Source organism: Prunus persica, chromosome G2, assembly GCF_000346465.2.
Source record: "Prunus persica cultivar Lovell chromosome G2, Prunus_persica_NCBIv2, whole genome shotgun sequence".
Classification (NCBI taxonomy): domain Eukaryota; kingdom Viridiplantae; phylum Streptophyta; class Magnoliopsida; order Rosales; family Rosaceae; genus Prunus; species Prunus persica.
This window is the reverse complement of record NC_034010.1, coordinates 17,374,799-17,392,500: the sequence shown is the minus strand read 5'-3', so window position 1 is coordinate 17,392,500 and position 17,702 is coordinate 17,374,799. Positions and strand designations below refer to the sequence as shown.

Here is a 17,702-nt window from a genome sequence, read left to right as displayed (position 1 = left end):
GTCACTCCCATATTCAGCCAATATGCCACGTATTGATTCAAAGCAGAGCTTAAAAATGAAACGAAAGCAGATAAAAAACCCTAGACACGGCCAGCTGATGCAACTGAAATTGGCAAATAGCAAAGATGACATGAAGTCTGGGACTTCACAAGCGAGGCTGAACGAGGATGAAGCTGTGAGGGTTGCATACAAGCATGGGACGCCTCTTGAAGGAGGCAAAATTGGTGATTCTGAGCCTGTGGATTTATTTTCCAGTCCTCATCATATTCCAAAGTAGGGCAATATGCCTACAATACAAAGGCAATACGAAGGCAATACGAAGGCAATATGACCACAATAAATATACAATACGAAGGCAATAGTAGGGCAATATGGCCACAATAAATATACAATACGAAGGCAATAGTAGGGCAATATAAGTACAATATAAAGGCAATATTAGGGCAATATACATACAATACATACACATGACAGTATTAAGGGAATACAAACACAATAAAAATGCAATATGAAGTCAATGTACATACAATACATACACATTACAGACAACATTTCACACATGCGAAAGAAATCGCCTCCCAAACTGAACAATACTATCTATCCCGCGAAGGGAAAATGAAGGCAACAAAAGATCCATGTACTCGGGTGAGATGAACTGAAGCAGCATTCACCGTTACTACAGGTCCATCAAAAGATCCCTGTCTTTGTCCTTTCTTCTCGCTGCATGCACGAGGCTATGATGAGCCATTCCATCAGAACCCATATTCAGTACCTGCCAGACACCAGCTACATCAATTTCACTCCAATTGTGGTCTGGTGAGATGACCGAAGCATAATCTCGGAACATTTCGAAGCCGTTGTTGAAACATTCAACCATTTCATGGTTATATTCTTCAGATTGTGTGAATGTTTCGAGGGCATTTTTCTTTGTGTCTTCCAATTTCAACTTCAAGGACTCTAACTCTTTGCTCCGACTTTTTGCTTTAAGAGCTTGCTTCACCTCTCCAGCGTATGCTTTGTTCAACTTGTTGGCCAAGTTTCCCATAACTTGGCCATGAATATCGCACTTACTCTCCCACCAATCCGTTGCCTTTGACATATATTGGAGGTGGTGCTTGACGGCAGAGATTTTGTCAAGCGGATCATGAGTGTCAGCCTCACTTCCAGATGAAGTGGGATCATGATTGGGAGTCCGAGGTGGAGATGGGAATGGCACATGCCAGGGCTGGTCCCCCGGGTAACTCACATGCTCGTTAGGAGGGCGTACATCTGACATGTTGAAGTATTACTGGGGACAATTCACAGCTGTTGCCTGCAACCAAACAAATAGAGGTACATTCAGTCTCCAGTTGTAAACGACTATATGGTTAGGTTGAGTGGAGAATATTTGCCTTTCAGTAAGACTAATTACCTTTCCCGTTAAGAAGGTGCCTCTGTTGCAGTTCTATATAGGAAGGTTCAGTTATATGTACGAACTTATATGAGGTAAATTGGGTTTTGTGTTGGTGCATTAAATTGATGGGATTCAAAACTACAGCATTAACTCCTTGGCTGTAAGTTACAGCAGTACAACATGACATTAACAACAATAAAATTGGCTTCCAAACGACAAAAAACCAAACCTGAATGGGAGATAGGAAATTGTGGATTGGAACCCAAAATAGGACTATGTAAGTAAGCATTTATTGCGAATTTCAGAACACAAAATTGGAAAATAGGAAAATAGCAAAACACGAAAATTGGAAATTTGGAAATTGAAGAAATGGAAAATTGGAAAATTGGATATGGGAAATAAGGAAACTTGGAAAATTGGAAATTGAAGAAATGGAAAATTGGAAAATCGGAAATACGAAAAAATGGAAAGTTGGAAAATTGGAAAATTGGAAAATTGGAAAAATGGAAAATTGGAAAATTGGAAAAAGGAAATAAGGAAAAATTGGAAACAGGAAACTAGGCAATAGGATCAAATGACAGTTGGAAAATTCGAAAATTGGAAAAAGGAAATAAGGAAAAATTGGAAACAGGAAAGTAGGCAATATGATCAAATGACAGTTGGAAAATAGGAAAATTGGAAAAAGGAAAAAAGGACACTTGGAAAATAGGAAATTTGGAAATTGTAAATTGGAAAAGAAAGCAACTTGGAAAATTGGAAAATTTGAAATTGGACAAAAGGAAACTTGGAAAATAGGAAAATAGGAAAATAGGAAAATAGGAAAAAAGGAAATAGGAAATAAAGGAAACTCTGAAAACATGAAAAGTCGAAAATTCGAAATAGTAAATAAGAAAAAAGGACACTTGGAAAATAGGCAAATAAGCAAATTGGGACATTGAAAATTGGAAAATTGGAAAAATGGAATATTGGATAACTGGATAAATGAAAAATAGGAAATAAGGCAACTTGGAAAATAGCAAAATTGGAAATTGAACAAAAGGACAATTACCAAAATGAAAAATTTGAAATTGGAAAAAAAGGAACTTAGAAAATAGTCGAATTGGAAATAAAAACATTGGATAATTGGACAAAATGTTAAATTTTGAAAAATGGAAATAGGAAACAGGGACACATGGAAAATCAGAAAACTGGAAACGAATTGAAATTGTGGAAATGGGAAATAAGACAATTACCATATTGGACAATTTTAATGACTGTCTGAATTAGGCAAAGTAGGCAACTTTTTTTAAGTACATAATGGGGGGAAATGGGAACATTGAAAAATTGGACAACTGGAAATAGAACAAAAGGAAACTTAGGAAATTGCACAATAGGAAAATAGGGAATAGGAAAAAATAATGAAAAATTGAAAAATTGGATGACACATGGAAAATAGGAAAATATGAAAAATGGCAAAATGGAAACGAATTGAGATTGCTGAAATGAGAAATCAGACAATAACCATTATTGGTCAATTCGAATGAGGTGGTGAATTAGGCAAATAGGCAACTCCCTTATTTGAAATACATAATGGGAAAATTACCAAGTTCGGAACGTCCAACATACAAATATATTACAAAAAGGCATAAAGTCAACCTGGGTAATAACTCCCGCCCATACTATCCCGCCCAATACTATCCCGCCTAACACTCCCGCCAATCCCTCCCGCCAATTACTCCCCCTAATCCCTCCGGCCAATAACTCTCTGACTTACTGGTTTGGTCATTAAAACCTGCCTATATTAATCAACCCAGCTGTTTGGCTCAGAAAACTTCCATCACATTAACTGCTGCTTACAGTCATTACCTTCCCCACTGATTTCACTCACATCGCATTTAGTCCCCTGTTGTTCCAATGAAGTTGTAGACCAGGCAACAATAAATATCAAAGACCATGGACCATAACCTCACACCAAACCCAACGCTTTCAATTACTGAAGGAGGGGAGACTGAAACAGAAGCCAAGTCACCGAATTCACTCCCTGCAGACTTGGTCCATGGCATACAGCAATGTCGAGGCAATACCATGTTTTGGAAAAATCTTCATGCAGAGATAGTTTCAAAAATTGTGGAGGGCCAAGCTAGATGGGGTGTCATAAAAAACCGCACAATTCGCTCTCGTTATCATGCGCGCATGCATCTCCTACATATAAAGAGAATGAAAGAAAAAATTGAAATTGCCCCGGCCACTGCAATTATGGTATTCAAGGGAATCAGAAGCAATGGCCAAGTTGAAGCAAGAACAAGTGGAAAGGGGATTCGAACTATTTCGTAAATTTGCAAAAATTGTGGATCCGGCAGGCCACTGCAATTATGGTATTCAAGGAATCAGAAGCAATGGCCAAGTTGAAGCAAGAACAAGTGGAAAGGGGATTCGAACTATTTCGTAAATTTGCAAAAATTGTGGATCCGGCAGGAAACTGGGCCAACATCACTGTGGCCGGGGTCATGAATTTCATGGGTCGCGGTCACCGCACTTGAAGAGTATGCAACTTCGAATTTGTCAACAGCAGGGAAATGGAACTATGAGGTGGCGTATTTTTGTATTATGTAACGATGGGGTGGCCTGTTGTTGTATTATGTAAGTTTGGAAATAGGATTTTATGGAATGATGAAGCCTGTTGTTGTATTTGTATTTGTGCGTATACAGTTTATCGGTCTCCAGTTCTGTGGCGATATAGCAGCAATAAATATGCAATAAACATGCGGATAGTGGCAATATTATGTCAATATCAGTACAATAGAGTGGTGATAGAGATACAATATGATCCTATTACAGGACGTACTGCATCAGAATAAGTTTTAAATTATATGGTCCAAAAAAATACTAATAAATAAACAAAAAAGTAATTACAACCTGGAAAAAAGGATGAATTATACATCCCTTAAAAGACAGATGGCCTACAGTACAGACCTTCAAAATGAACTCTATATATATATAATGCATGCCTTGTAGCACCATCACATCCCTCCCTAAATTACAGAAACATGACACCCCAAAACCTCATGCTCCTTCCTCTTTCAACCCCTAAATTATCCATTGGATGCCCAATCCTAGATCACTGCTTGGGGGGTGGGATACCCTGCAAGTCCATAACAGAATTAGTAGGGGAGAGTGGTTCTGGGAAGACGCAGCTTTGTCTCCAACTTACGGTACGAGCTCAGCTCCCACCCTCACATGGCGGACTAGAGGGCTCCTCCGTCTACATATTCACAGAATTCAGCTTCCCATTTCGTCGATTGCAACAACTAGGCAACCTTTATCATGCATCATACCCCAACTTAATAAGGTTGGAGCCATTGGAAGACATATATGTTCATGGTGTTCATGATGCTCAAGAACTCATCCATGTCCTTGGAGACATAGAAGCATTTATTGCCATTGATCACACCCGCCTACCTGTGAAACTCATTGTCATTGATTCCATTGCTGCATTGTTCCGATCACAGTATCAGACAACACCGGCAGATTTGAAACGGCGGTCTGAAATGTTCTTCAACATATCTGGGACATTGAAGGGTTTAGCAAATAAGTTTGGGTTGGCGTTGGTTGTCACCAACCAAGTGGTGGATTTTATTGGGCCACATGATGGAGTGAATGGGGTGAGGTTGGGAAACTTGGAGTCCCTGGACACATCAGGCAGACGGGTGAGTCCAGCTTTGGGATTGGCTTGGGCACATTGCATAAATTCAAGAGTGTTCTTGGCAAGACATGAGCAATCTATTGAGGTTGACATTCGTAATGCTCCTTCAACAAGTATATGCAGTCAAACACACAGGACATTTCACCTTGTATTTGCCCCACATCTGGCCTATGCATCGGCCGAATTTGTAATAAAAAAAGAAGGTATAGTCGGAGTATCACAGTAACTGTGTAATATAGGAATTCTAAGAACTTTAATGTTTAGGATCCATTTGGAATTACATTCCAGTCCCTTTAATTTCGCACTGAAATTATAATAGCAATCTGGAGGCAATACCGGTACAATAAAAGGTCAATATAATAGCAATCTGTCAGCAATACAGCATGATGTAGCAATGCAACCCAAATAATGCAAATTTAAAAGAATTCCCATTCACCATAATACGAAACCCACCACAAATAAAAGTAGAGTTTACATGACCTACTAAACATTCCAGTCCCATTAATTTCGCACTGAAATTATAATAGCAATCTGAAAGCAATACCGATACAATAAAAGGTCAATATAATAGCAATCTGTCAGCAATACAGCATGCTGTAGCAATGCAACCCAAATAATGCAAATTTAAAAGAATTCCCATTCACCATACCACGAAACCCACCACAAATAAAAGTAGAGTTGACATGACCTACTAAAGCAACACAAATCATATTGTCTAAGCTACATTGCGCAATGGAATATTGCTTTTACAGGTGCTTTTATTGTGGCCTGCGGAACCGCACCTTGAGCACTTTCTTCTAATGGTGCCCTCTCCTTGCGAGGGAATTCTTAACTTCTTTCGTCTGCCTGGCATGACCCTTGCAATGGGAGGCAGCACAACTCGACTTCGAACATCTTCAGGAGTATCCCACATTCCGTGAGGTTGTACCGGGTAGATGCTATCCGAATAAGCATCCATCCAGGTTTTCCGAGTGTAATACCTAGAAGCCTTTGTGTATACACTTACTTTCAAGAAGCGGCAAACTGCAACTACATGCTTGCAAGGTAGCTGCTCAAGCTGAAACTTTCTACAACTACAACTGTTGTTCGTCAAATCTACGAGGCCGTCCATATCACCGTCCAAAACATTATACTGTGCATTATTAACTTTAACCACATTCATCCTTGCAGCATCCTCCAACCTGTTCCTCAACTTCTTCTCTCCAAAATTGGGGCACAATGTTGTTGTGCAATTCAAAGCCAACTCACGACGTTCGGTGAACCATTTCACAAGGAGATTAACAATTTCCCCTAGCAAATGAACCACTGGCAGCATTCTTGCAAACCTAAGGACTGAGTTGATTGACTCCGCAATATTTGTTGTCATTACATTGTAGCGGCGTCCATCCATGTGAGCTCTAGACCACTTATGTAACCCTGCCTCTTCAAGATATTGAGCAACATGTTCCTTTCGCTTGATCTTGCGAAAATGACAATCAAATTCAGCAATGGAATAAGATTTCGCAGCCTTCTCAAAGTGCATAAGTATGTGATCACGCTTTTTCAACTTGCAAGTGCGTTTCATGTTCCCCTTCATATGATAAAAGCATATGCCATGTTGTGCAGTTGGAAAAATTTTGTTCCACACATTCTCTATGCTAACATTGCGATCAGAAATAATAACAAGATTGGGACACTCACCAATGGCTTCATGAAGTTTAGTGAAAAACCAATGCCATGATGCATCCGTCTCCAAATCCCCGATCCCAAAAGCAAGAGGATATATATTTCGATTACCATCGAATGCATTTGCTACAAACATAACACCCTTGTACTTGGATTTTAAATGAGTGGCATCCACGGCTATCACTGGGCGCATGGAAGAACGGAACCCTCTAATACATGCGCCAACCGCCATAAATAAATACACAAAGTGATTGTTCTCATCAGTTCGGATGTGTGTTTTTGTGCCGGGATTCATACGCTCCAATTCATAGCAATAAGCTGGAAGGATATAATATGCCTCCTCCGCTGATCCTCTAATGGACAATAGAGCTAACTCCCTTGCTTTCCAAGCTTTCGAATAATGGATGGTGCAACCAAAGTTGTGTTTCACATCTCTCATAATGTCACTTGGTGTGTATATTGTCCGACAATCCTTCAACTTCCTTTTAAGTGAAGTGGCTACAAGTGCTGCGGTTGCTTGACGATGCTTGTCACTTACGTACCTCAAATCACATTCATGGACAGTTGTACACCTCACAATCATGAAGCTGTATTCTCCAATTCTCGATGCTCGGACCCGCCATGGGCATGGACGTTGACAACAAACCACAAGCAACCTCTTAGTGCAAGAGAATTGCACCTTAAATTCAAAGTGGCCTCTTAATGCCGTCAACCGTAACTCCGTCAACAATGCTTTCTTACTAGAGAAAATTTGCCCAACTGTAATTTTCGGATTCCAATCGCTTCGTGAAAACCCGCTGTCCAAATATGCTTCTTCATCATTTACACCGACTGCATTATACCGATTTTGTTCACCCATTTGACTTCAATAATGTTGACGAGTGGGTTCAGATTCTCCTCCTAAACGTATTTTTGGCAACTGGGCAGCTGTGTTCAAGCACCCCAAATTAGGAGGGGCAGAGTACACTGACACTTCATTTCTTTCAGTACCATTATCACCACCATGCATCTCCTCCACCTCGCTAAAATCAATCATATCCATAAAATCTGTCCCTACTTCACCTCCCAAATCAGTGACATTTGTATTATTCCAAGTTACTTCATTGCTTTCAACAATGGCAACTGAAGAATGACCCATCCGACTACTATCTGTCGTGATATGCATACTATGAACTACATCATTTGTCAGTCCTTTATCTTCTATACTCACGAGTAAGGGAGCTAGTTTTGAAGGTGTTACCTCGGAATTGTACTTCATAAAAAAATTGACATCATCATCGTCCTCAATCTTTATGTGCTTCCACTCATTCGAGGCCACCAAAATTGAGAATTTTAAGCAAACCTTGTCTTCCCTGCTGTTTGTATTACCAATCTGATGCACACGGTCCAACAGTTCAGCAAAATTGATGGTCCGTGGAACTATTAAGCCTTTTGAGTCACCCCCTTCGTATTTGCACATCTTCTTCGAGGTGACCCATTTTTCATTGTAGCACACGAGAATAACAATTGTCTCCATTTCTGACCATGACAAAACAACATTTCATTCACACAATATAACCACAATAACCATACAATACAATAGCAATATAACCACAATATAACAGCAATATATAGGCAATATAATGGCAATATAACAGCAATACGACTGTAAAATAAGAGGAACACATCAGAATCACACTATACAGATCTACTACATCAAATAGAAATTCCCAAGTTTCAAGATTCACATATCCAGACCAATCTAAATGCAATTGGTACAAACCCAGATGAATGAGCATGAATATTCAACAAAACCTAACCCAAATAAATTAAAGCCAAAACGAATTTAACACAAACCCAAACAATCAAACTATAACCCATTTCACATAATACTGATATTAAGAAAATAACCATCAACACTACCTTTTCGAGGTCGGCAATCCAGTAGAGCTTTAAGGTTGCAAGCAGCTATTCAGAAGACATAGCTAAAGGGAGGGGTTCGCGATTCCAAACAGAGAGCAAGAGATCGAATAGGGGAGAAAGGGACATAACGAAGCTAGAGAGAGACAGCTGCGCTATGAGAAACAGAGCAAAGAGAGAGACAGAGAGTTGTGCTAGAGAGACAGAGAGAGAGCCAAGAGAGAGAGAGCCAAGAGCGAGAGAGCCAAGATAGAGAGAGCCAAGAGAGACACAGAGAGCTGTGATAGACAGATACTAAAGAGAAAGAGAGCTGTGCCAGAGAGAGAGAGAGAGCTGTGTGAGCTTCTTCTCTCCAAAATTTCTGAACTTGTGAAAAATCAGTAATAAGTGGGCAATAATTTTATATTTATAGGTGATAGTTGTACAAAAATTGGGAAGGGATGGTATTTTTAATTAAAATTATGAAATGGGTGTCATTTAGGGCTATTTCCCAAAAAAGAACGAAAACAACAGAAAAATGAGGGGCATTTCCGTCATTACACTGTGCCTAGCTACAGTGTTTAGTTGCATTGAGTTTTAGTATATATAGAATATAATTTTCTCAATTGCTAATAGTGGCATGTCAGCATTTAAATCCTTCTCTGGGAAGATTCTATCCACTTTTGGAAATTTAAGTCAATTGTTTAAATTACTATTTGTTCCAATAGCATTCAAGGCCATATCCCTACAACTTTATCTGAGTGTCGCAGTTTGGCGGTCTTAATTCTGCGTGAGAATAATTTCACCGGTAGCATTTCCCAAGGAGTCTTTGGCCTCTCTTCATTACCTGAGTTGGACTTGTCTCAAAATCAATTGACCGGTTTGCTTTCCAAAGAAGTAGGAAGTTTACTAAATCTGGAGTTTTTAGATGTGTCTCAAAACATGCTATTTGGTGAAATTCCAGCAAGTCTAGGTAGCTGTATAAAAACAGAACATCTAAACATCTCTACCTTCACTAAATGGTATTGAAGATTTAAATCTCTCTCGCAACAATTTCTCAGGCAGGATTCCATAGTTCTTGGAGGATGTTAAATTTTTAGAATCTTTGGATTTATCATATAACAATTTTGAGGGAACAGTAAACTTTGCCGCGGCATCCTTGAGTTTCGATTGCCAAATTGCAAACTTTGCGGCAGCATCCCAGTATTTTTAATATTGAAATGTCGTGCCCAAAACCGGCATAATCAAAGTAAAATAAAATAAAATAATGTCATACATTACAGTTTATTACAAAATTAATGTCATATAGAGTCGTTTAGGGCATAACTTGTAACACCCCGACCCAATTTTAACCATATATTTAATCTATTTAATTTATTTAAATTATTTTATTGTGCAATTATCATTTCGTTCTTAGGAGTAGGGTCACTTTAGTCAGTTTCTGTTCGGAAAAGAATTTGGGGAATTGATTTACACCGTTGCGTCGGGCTCGTCAAAATGAGTTTATAGACACGCGGCACGCTCAATTACAAGTTGTAACGAACTTTAAAATGTCTGAAGATTAAAAAGCTATATTGGGAATTTCAAAATTTGTTAAAAATATAGAAACAAAATAGGTTTGGAGAACAAAAAAAAAAAAAAAAAAAAAAAAAAAAGAGGCGTGGTAGGGTTGGAATAGATTGATTTTTAAGTTTTGAAACTCAATCTAAAAACTAGAAATTCTCGTTTTGGATCAATTTTCCGGCCACTTCCCGGCAAAATTTGGGGTTGGCTCAGTTATTAAAGTTGATCCCCTAGTTGTGCTTGATCGTTTGGTATAGGTCTTGACCGGCGGTTTGGAGATTTTCCAATCGCTAGAATTTACTCAAGCCACCCACACACTGCCGAAGTGTGTAGTGGCTCGTGGGCCACTCTGTGGATGGCTGTTGTGTCCTAGAATTCTCCCTACGTCATCCCGACCACGTGTGCACACACGGCAGAAAATCCAACGCCACGTGTGGCCCAAACAAACCAAGTGAGCTCACACATCAGAAAATCCAACGCCACGTGTGGGTAAAGCAACCAATATCAAATGTGTCCGGGTTATTTACCACACGCTGAAAAATTCAATGCCGCGTGTGGTAAAGTGACCAAAAATCAGTAGCCAACACGCCGAAAAATTCGAAGCCACGTGTGGGTATAATGGCCAGGGAAAGTACATATGGGTGAGGTTTATAACCCTTATATAAATATTATAAAAATAATATTCCATTCCTTAATTCAATTTTCCCAAACATTTATTCATAGTATAAAAAATAAACTCTAAAGCATATATTCCATAAAGACCCAAAAATAATTCAAATAATAATCAAAACTTGTTTACACATAATTTCCATAAAATACTACATTCCACAATTAAAATAATAGACTTTCGTAAATAACCCGATATCACCCAATCCATATACTTTAATAATAATCATAATAATAATGATAAATATTAACCTTTAGAGATCCCATACCCTCACTAAAATCAATTTTCAATCAAAACTCACTATGCAAGAAATTCCATATTAGAAGAACGAAGTACACTTAAAAACAAACGTACACTCATTTTCTAATAATCATAGCCGAGACCCAAGACTCACTTTCACAACCCATCAATCAAGTATCCCATGCTCATCCATTCCATAACTTCAATTATCAAAATAAAATCCAAAATTTCATAAGATACTATAAAACAATCTCATAATCCCAACATGATCCAGGAGGATCTACAAACAAAAATAAAGATAATATAATATAATTATAATTAATTATATTATTTTAAATTATTAAATTATTTTAAACCATAAAAACTAATGGTTTATAACGAATTGTTATAAACCATAAAAAGTTAATGGTTTTAAATGAGTGAGATTTTAAGCCATTCATTCTTTATGCTTTAAAATAATTTACTAATTTAGTTTAGTTAATTTGAGCAACCAAACCTTGTATAAATACGTAAGTTATTCATTGAAATGAATCAAGCAATTCTGAAAGCATAACTCAAAACAATTCCTTAGCTTCTTCCTTTTGTTTCTCTAATTGTCTTAAAATTCCTCTCATTCCCTTATTCCTTTAAACTAGGAATTCATAGTTCTATCGACTAGAAGTTTTGGATTACAACATAATCAACATATAACTCAAATAACAGTCAAGACTCGTTAATAAGGTTGTTCTAGTACTTCTCGAAGGGTGAAATTACCTTGGAAAACTCATGGTCAACCAATGGGTCAAATTGCCCAAACTTGGTCAACCGGGCCCGTGGGGCATGTCCTCTGAGTTTGGTCCAGATCGAGCGGTAGAATGGCTCATGATCGCACGATCAGACTTCACCATTTTATGCAAATTTTGACTCATTGAATCGAAGCATTTGGGACTTTTATTCTCGATCCGCGAATTCCTACACGATTCTAGTGATACCTAGATCAACATATTTAGAAATGGAGTTGATCCAATGGTCCAAACATATCGAACTTGGATAGCGCCTAATATGCCTAAATCCGATCAACCATCAAATGATAACCAAATTCAAATCCGAGCATACCGTCATGTTCGGAACGACATAGGGAATATTTTAGGACCAAATGGGCCACCAAACCATGGCCCATGCGTCCCTACACCAACCGGCAAAGCGCGAGTGTCTTGAGAAAATTCTGGCGACACCACCCAACAATACTTATATCTACGTGATCAGGACAACTAGCGGAACAACTTTTGTTCTTGGACCAATGCCAAAAAGTGGCCGGAACTTGCCAGAAACTCGAGCCGAAAATTGGCTGAAACTTTGAGTCATAAAACTAGAGTTGGGCATCTAAAGCCGAAATACCGAAATTGTACACAAACCATACTGTACCAAACTAGTTTTATACCGTTTCGTTTAGGATGAGGCTGTATTCGATACGATACCATACCGTATCAAGAGAGCATGGTACGGTAGCGGTATCAGGTATTTGATACTGGTCAGTACCATACTGTACCGAATGCCTAAAGTTTTATAATTTTGTTCATTCTCTCGCCTCAAATGTGAAACCTTATTTATTTAACTACTTCTAGAAGGCCTTGTAGTCTAACATGGTCGTACTTTCTTAAAGGATAAAGAAATAAGATTTTCACATTTGAATCAAATGGAAATTATTTGTTTATATTATGTTAATTACTTCTCTCTCATGCAGCAGGAAAATTGAACAACAACAAAATTGGGCCAAATAATGCAACAGTTGCTCCTGGAAAATATTTAACTTCTAAAGTTTTGTTGGGCAAGCCAGAAGAAATGTGGTGAGAGTTGAAGCTTAAGTAATAGTCTTTATAAATTAACTACTAATAATACGTGTGACTATAGACATTTCCTTTGTACTGCATCAACAATCTGGTATTAATAAAGATACATGTGCTTCCTGTCTTGTGAATTTCCATTCTTTTGCAGGCCAGCTTGGTGAAGGGTTCACCAACCAAAATACCATGTCCACCGACTATTGAAGCAAATAATGGCTTCAATTTGTGTTGATGGATATTGATTTGATTGATTTGGATTTGGTTGATTTGGATATTGAATCTATTGAATGATATTGAATTTGTTGAATCTATTATAGGACATCACTTATTTGGTGAATGAATATGTTGAATATTGAATTGGTTGATTTTTGAGTTATGTAATTTTAGTACCGAAATGGTACCATTTCACACCAATACCGATCTGGTACGGTATGGTACTGTACCAATTTGGCAAACGATAATCCCATACCATACCATACCAGTTCTAATTTCTAGTATTGATAGCAGTACGAGCTCAATACCGTACCGTACCGTACCATGCCCAACCCTATATAAAATGGGTTTCAAAACTTCAAAATCAATCCTAATCAACCCAACCATCAGCTAGAACATGCTGAAAGGATGAGAAAGCATACCTAGATCGACAAAAATGATGACCGGAATCATTGAAACGAACGCAGGAAAGTTTACGTAAAATCCGGCATGTTTTCCATGATTTTTGGCTAAGGCGGCTGCGGGTTTCTTCGAAGGTGGGGTGGGTCAGGAAGAGGAAGTTGCGGTGGTCGTTTTGGTACCGATCTCGTGGTCAACGGTGGCCAAACGCGGTGGTTGGTGCTGTTTTGGTCGTGAGGGAGGAGAGAGACGTCGGGAGAGAGAGAGAAGAAGAAAAAGAAAAATCTGGTTTTTAAAAATTAGACTTCGAAATATTTATGTTTGTGCCACTGCACTTTTGTTGATCGTAATTTTTTCGTTACAACTCCGATTTGAGTCCACTACGTGTCTGCGAACTCATATCAATGTGATCTACGTCATGGTTCAATTCAACTCTCCAAAATCCTATCCTCGAGGGCAAAATTATAATTTCATAATTATATAAATTAAATAATTTAAATGGACAATAAAAATAAGGTTGGGGTGTTACATGAATGTTGGAATTGCTCTGGTTTTAAGAAAGGATTTTGGTTATCTATTTAAGAACTTATTTTGGAAAGTTGAGAAAAGATTTGGTAAGTAGATTTGTGGAATTAAAGGAATTTTATGATATGTTTCAGAAAATAGTTTTCAAACCACCACAGGAGTACTCCATAAGTTGCCTTTGGAACAGCCTAGTCATTTATGATAATGCCCCACAAGTCTCGGGGACTCCTGAATCATGTGGTGCGAGGATATACATTCTCGGGCTGACCACGCGTCCCCTGATTTCTACGAGGATATGCGTTCTCTGGCTGACTACGCGTCCTCCGAGTTCTTCGAGGATATGCATTCTCGGGCTGGTCACACGTCCCCTGAGTTCTGCGAGGTTGAAACATACATGGTAATTGGAATTGACAGAATATTAATGGAATTGACAGATTATGAATGGAGATACGCCTAGGTGGAGAGTATTTGACTTTTAAGATGTTTTAAACTAAAATTGATGATTTTATCTTGGTATTTATTGGTAAAAGTTTTAATATATATTTTCTGATGTATGAGACAAGGATTGAGGGTTTTCTAAGTTTTAAAGATTTTATAAAATTCACAACTATTTTAGAAGTGATGAGTTTGTTTTATTTACATGTGAAACATGGAAGCATGTTTTATTCAAACCGTTGATATTAATATTAAGGTTTCACGTTGCCAATGTTATCTTAATAATTTTCTAGTTTTCCTACTTTTATGTAATGAGTTATTATTATTATTATTATTACTATTATTATTATATGCACATATGTGACAGGTGGAAGTTTGTTCTGAAATCAATATCTTTTGCTTGAGTTTCAGCGGATTAATAGAATTTGAAGCTTTTGGGTTTTGGGATAGTGTGAATGAATATTTAATTCGTGTGCTTACATGTGAGTTGAAAATTGCTTTCCTGTTGAAAGAACTACGTGTGGCTTGATCCCTTGGTAAGGGTATGTAGGCAACTTAGGTTAACCTAGGTGCAGCCGCAAAATAAACAGTTGAGTTATGCTATGGAATTTGTGGCTATTTGTAAAGTAAGAAACAAATTCGTAGATTATGTTAATATTGTCTTGGTCAAGTTGAATTTGATACCTGCCAAGTGTTGGACATGCACAGGGTTCGACATAGATTCCAAAGTGGAATTTGAGTCGGGTCCTGTCATAACTAATGTCATAAATTACAACAATCATTCAATCCATATATCTTCACACACATCTTTAATATTTTCACTCCCAAACTCACCTGCTAGTTCATCAAATGTGTCAATATTTGACATCCTTCTAGTAAATGGCTCACACTCAATTCTCACATCACCTAGCACATCATCGCCAATAACATCATTACATTCTCTATTAGGCATTGATAACACTATCGACCAACTATGATGCATTGGGTTGTCAATAAAAAATACTTGTTTGAGTTGAGAAGTCATAACAAATTGGTCATTCCTATGTCTAATTTTACTCAGATACAAGGATAAATTCAAGTTCGTCGACTACAAGGCCAGAAGAGTTATCTATCCAATCACACTTGAAGACTGGGATTCTAAACTTTTGGTAGTCAATGTCCCAAATTCTTGAATGACACCAAAAAAATCCATATTGGAGACAATCGGGTTTTTATTCTTGGCACTAGTAACTTGCATAGTATGTGCAAGTAAATAATATCCACTATTTTGAAAAGTTCGCACATCATCTTATGCGTTGGTGTTAAATTTAACACCATTAATAAGATAGCTCTTACATGATGGTACTGCCATGCTTGGACTAGCTGCTAGCCACCTTAAATTTTCTGATACGCCATTATTGTCTTTCCCATTAAGTTCACTTTGAACCTACAAATTAATCATATCTTACTTTAATCTAACATGGAAAGAAGAAAAATAAAAGTCCAATATGTTATTCAATAACATATACCTTAAGGCATAACCAACTCAGTTTGTTGTTTTAGCTTGACAGTTGGATTGTATTGTAGTGTTTTCGTCGGAGGTCTTTGCGTCAAAGGTCTATGTGTTAGTTTGCTGTTTTACTTGATCTTGCTCTAGCATTGGTCCTACGTGACTGTTTCAGACTCTCTTGTTAGTCTATAACATGTGTGGTACTCTTTCTTTCAAGAAAGTTTTAATAAGGCCACTATTTTGGGTCGTTTTATGCACGTTACTTTGATTCTATGAATGAATTCCAAAAAACAGAAAAAAAATTTGGTTGAATAACAATTAATGGTGTAGACGCGACGGCGATGCTCAAAATTGAGCTTTCTTTGTCGTTTCACTGTAAGGACATGGCAAATGGCGAGCTCTGCAAAAACTAGTAGTATTCTAATGAACTTCCATCAAACACAGTAGGAGACTCGGAAAATGTCTAAAAATACGCTGGCAAATTAAGTCAAGAAGTTTTGTCTGATTCTAAATGCATGCCTTTTAAAAGGTATCTTGGGCTCATAATTAATTTTCTCCAGCCGGCCTCCGAAAACACTGGAAAGAATTAATAAAATGGACCCCCCAAGTCATGTGTTTACATTCTTCATTAGGTGGAGAAGTTACAATGCAGCTGCAGCTACTTATAAATTGATACTCTCCTGAAGTTGCTACACATATGCACTCACTGGTTTAGCTACCAAATTAAGTTTCACAAAAACATATACATATATCATGAAGCTTTCCAAGTTCATTCCAACTGTGTTTTTTTCTTGTATATTTGGCTTGCATGCTCTTTTTCTTCACTCATGCGTTGGTTTGAGACTCAGTGGAAATGAGACAGATAGGCTGGCCTTGCTTGAAATCAAGTCCAGGATAACTCATGACCCTTTTGGAGTCTTGACTTCATGGAATGAGACCAACCACTTTTGTCAGTGGCATGGTGTCACATGCGGTCGGCGCCACCAGAGGGTCACGAGTTTGTACCTGAATTCCTTAAAACTTGCAGGCTCAATCTCACCGCATGTTGGGAATTTGAGTTTCCTGAGAGTGATTCATTTCCATAACAACAGCTTCAGGTATCAAATCCCTCCAGAAATCAGCCGTCTGCGCAGATTGAAAGATTTAGTCTTGGCGAATAATTCACTTGGTGGAGAAATTCCCACCAACTTATCAGCTTGCTCCCAACTCCTCAGGATTTCTTGTGGCTTCAACTTGTTAGTAGGAAGCATTCCAGAGGAGCTTGGCACTTTGTCAAAGCTAAGAGTGCTTTCATTTTACAAGAACAGCCTTACAGGAAGTATCCCAAACTCTTTTAGCAACTTATCATCTCTTGTTACTCTTGAATTATCTATAAATAATTTGAAGGGGAGTATTCCAGATATTTTTGGTCAACTGACCAATTTTAAGTATTTTGTTGCGGAAATAAATAGGCTGTCTGGTATTATCCCTTCCTCATTCTTCAACCTTTCTTCTATCCTACAGCTTGCAATTTCACACAACAAAATCGAAGGGACTTTGCCTTTAAACTTAGGTAATGCCTTGCCAAATCTCATTTATTTTGGTATTGATGAAAACAAGTTTAGTGGACCTATTCCTGCTTCAATATCTAATGCCTCAAACCTATATCATCTGGGACTGGTAGCAAATCAACTACATGGAGAAGTCCCTTCTCTGAAAAAATTGCACCTGCTTGAGCGTTTAGTTCTTAC

General features: G+C 38.0%; 4 protein-coding genes across 5 annotated transcripts; 1 reads left to right on the top strand and 3 right to left on the bottom strand.

Moving 5' to 3' along the window:
• Window positions 524–8,020, bottom strand: LOC109947054. Of its 2 annotated transcripts, none has more exons than XM_020556429.1 (2): window positions 7,981–8,020; window positions 524–1,312 (listed from the first exon to the last, which is right to left on the bottom strand). In XM_020556429.1, exon 2 carries the CDS (start codon window positions 1,274–1,276, stop codon window positions 677–679), a length of 600 nt encoding a protein of 199 aa, XP_020412018.1. In that variant the 5' UTR covers window positions 1,277–1,312; window positions 7,981–8,020; the 3' UTR covers window positions 524–676. The 2 variants fall into 2 exon arrangements, with proteins under 2 accessions (XP_020412018.1, XP_020412017.1); XM_020556428.1 differs by lacking the exon at window positions 7,981–8,020 and adding an exon at window positions 1,412–1,529.
• On the top strand, window positions 3,763–5,301 carry LOC109947384 (DNA repair protein XRCC3 homolog). The gene has a single exon (XM_020557341.1). The coding sequence runs from the start codon at window positions 4,420–4,422 to the stop codon at window positions 5,299–5,301; it is 882 nt and encodes a 293-aa protein (XP_020412930.1). The 5' UTR covers window positions 3,763–4,419.
• Window positions 5,791–7,599, bottom strand: LOC109947383. Its single transcript, XM_020557340.1, has one exon. The coding sequence runs from the start codon at window positions 7,597–7,599 to the stop codon at window positions 5,791–5,793; it is 1,809 nt and encodes a 602-aa protein (XP_020412929.1).
• LOC109947382 lies at window positions 7,606–8,847 on the bottom strand. Its single transcript, XM_020557339.1, has 2 exons — window positions 8,643–8,847; window positions 7,606–8,258 (listed from the first exon to the last, which is right to left on the bottom strand). The coding sequence occupies exon 2, from the start codon at window positions 8,254–8,256 to the stop codon at window positions 7,606–7,608; it is 651 nt and encodes a 216-aa protein (XP_020412928.1). The 5' UTR covers window positions 8,257–8,258; window positions 8,643–8,847.

Excerpts from the sequence above, each read along its gene's own strand:
- LOC109947054 (XM_020556429.1), bottom strand. The coding sequence starts at position 1,276 with ATGTCAGATGTACGCCCTCCTAACGAGCATGTGAGTTACCCGGGGGAC.
- LOC109947384 (XM_020557341.1), top strand. The coding sequence starts at position 4,420 with ATGACACCCCAAAACCTCATGCTCCTTCCTCTTTCAACCCCTAAATTA.
- LOC109947383 (XM_020557340.1), bottom strand. The coding sequence starts at position 7,599 with ATGGGTGAACAAAATCGGTATAATGCAGTCGGTGTAAATGATGAAGAA.
- LOC109947382 (XM_020557339.1), bottom strand. The coding sequence starts at position 8,256 with ATGGAGACAATTGTTATTCTCGTGTGCTACAATGAAAAATGGGTCACC.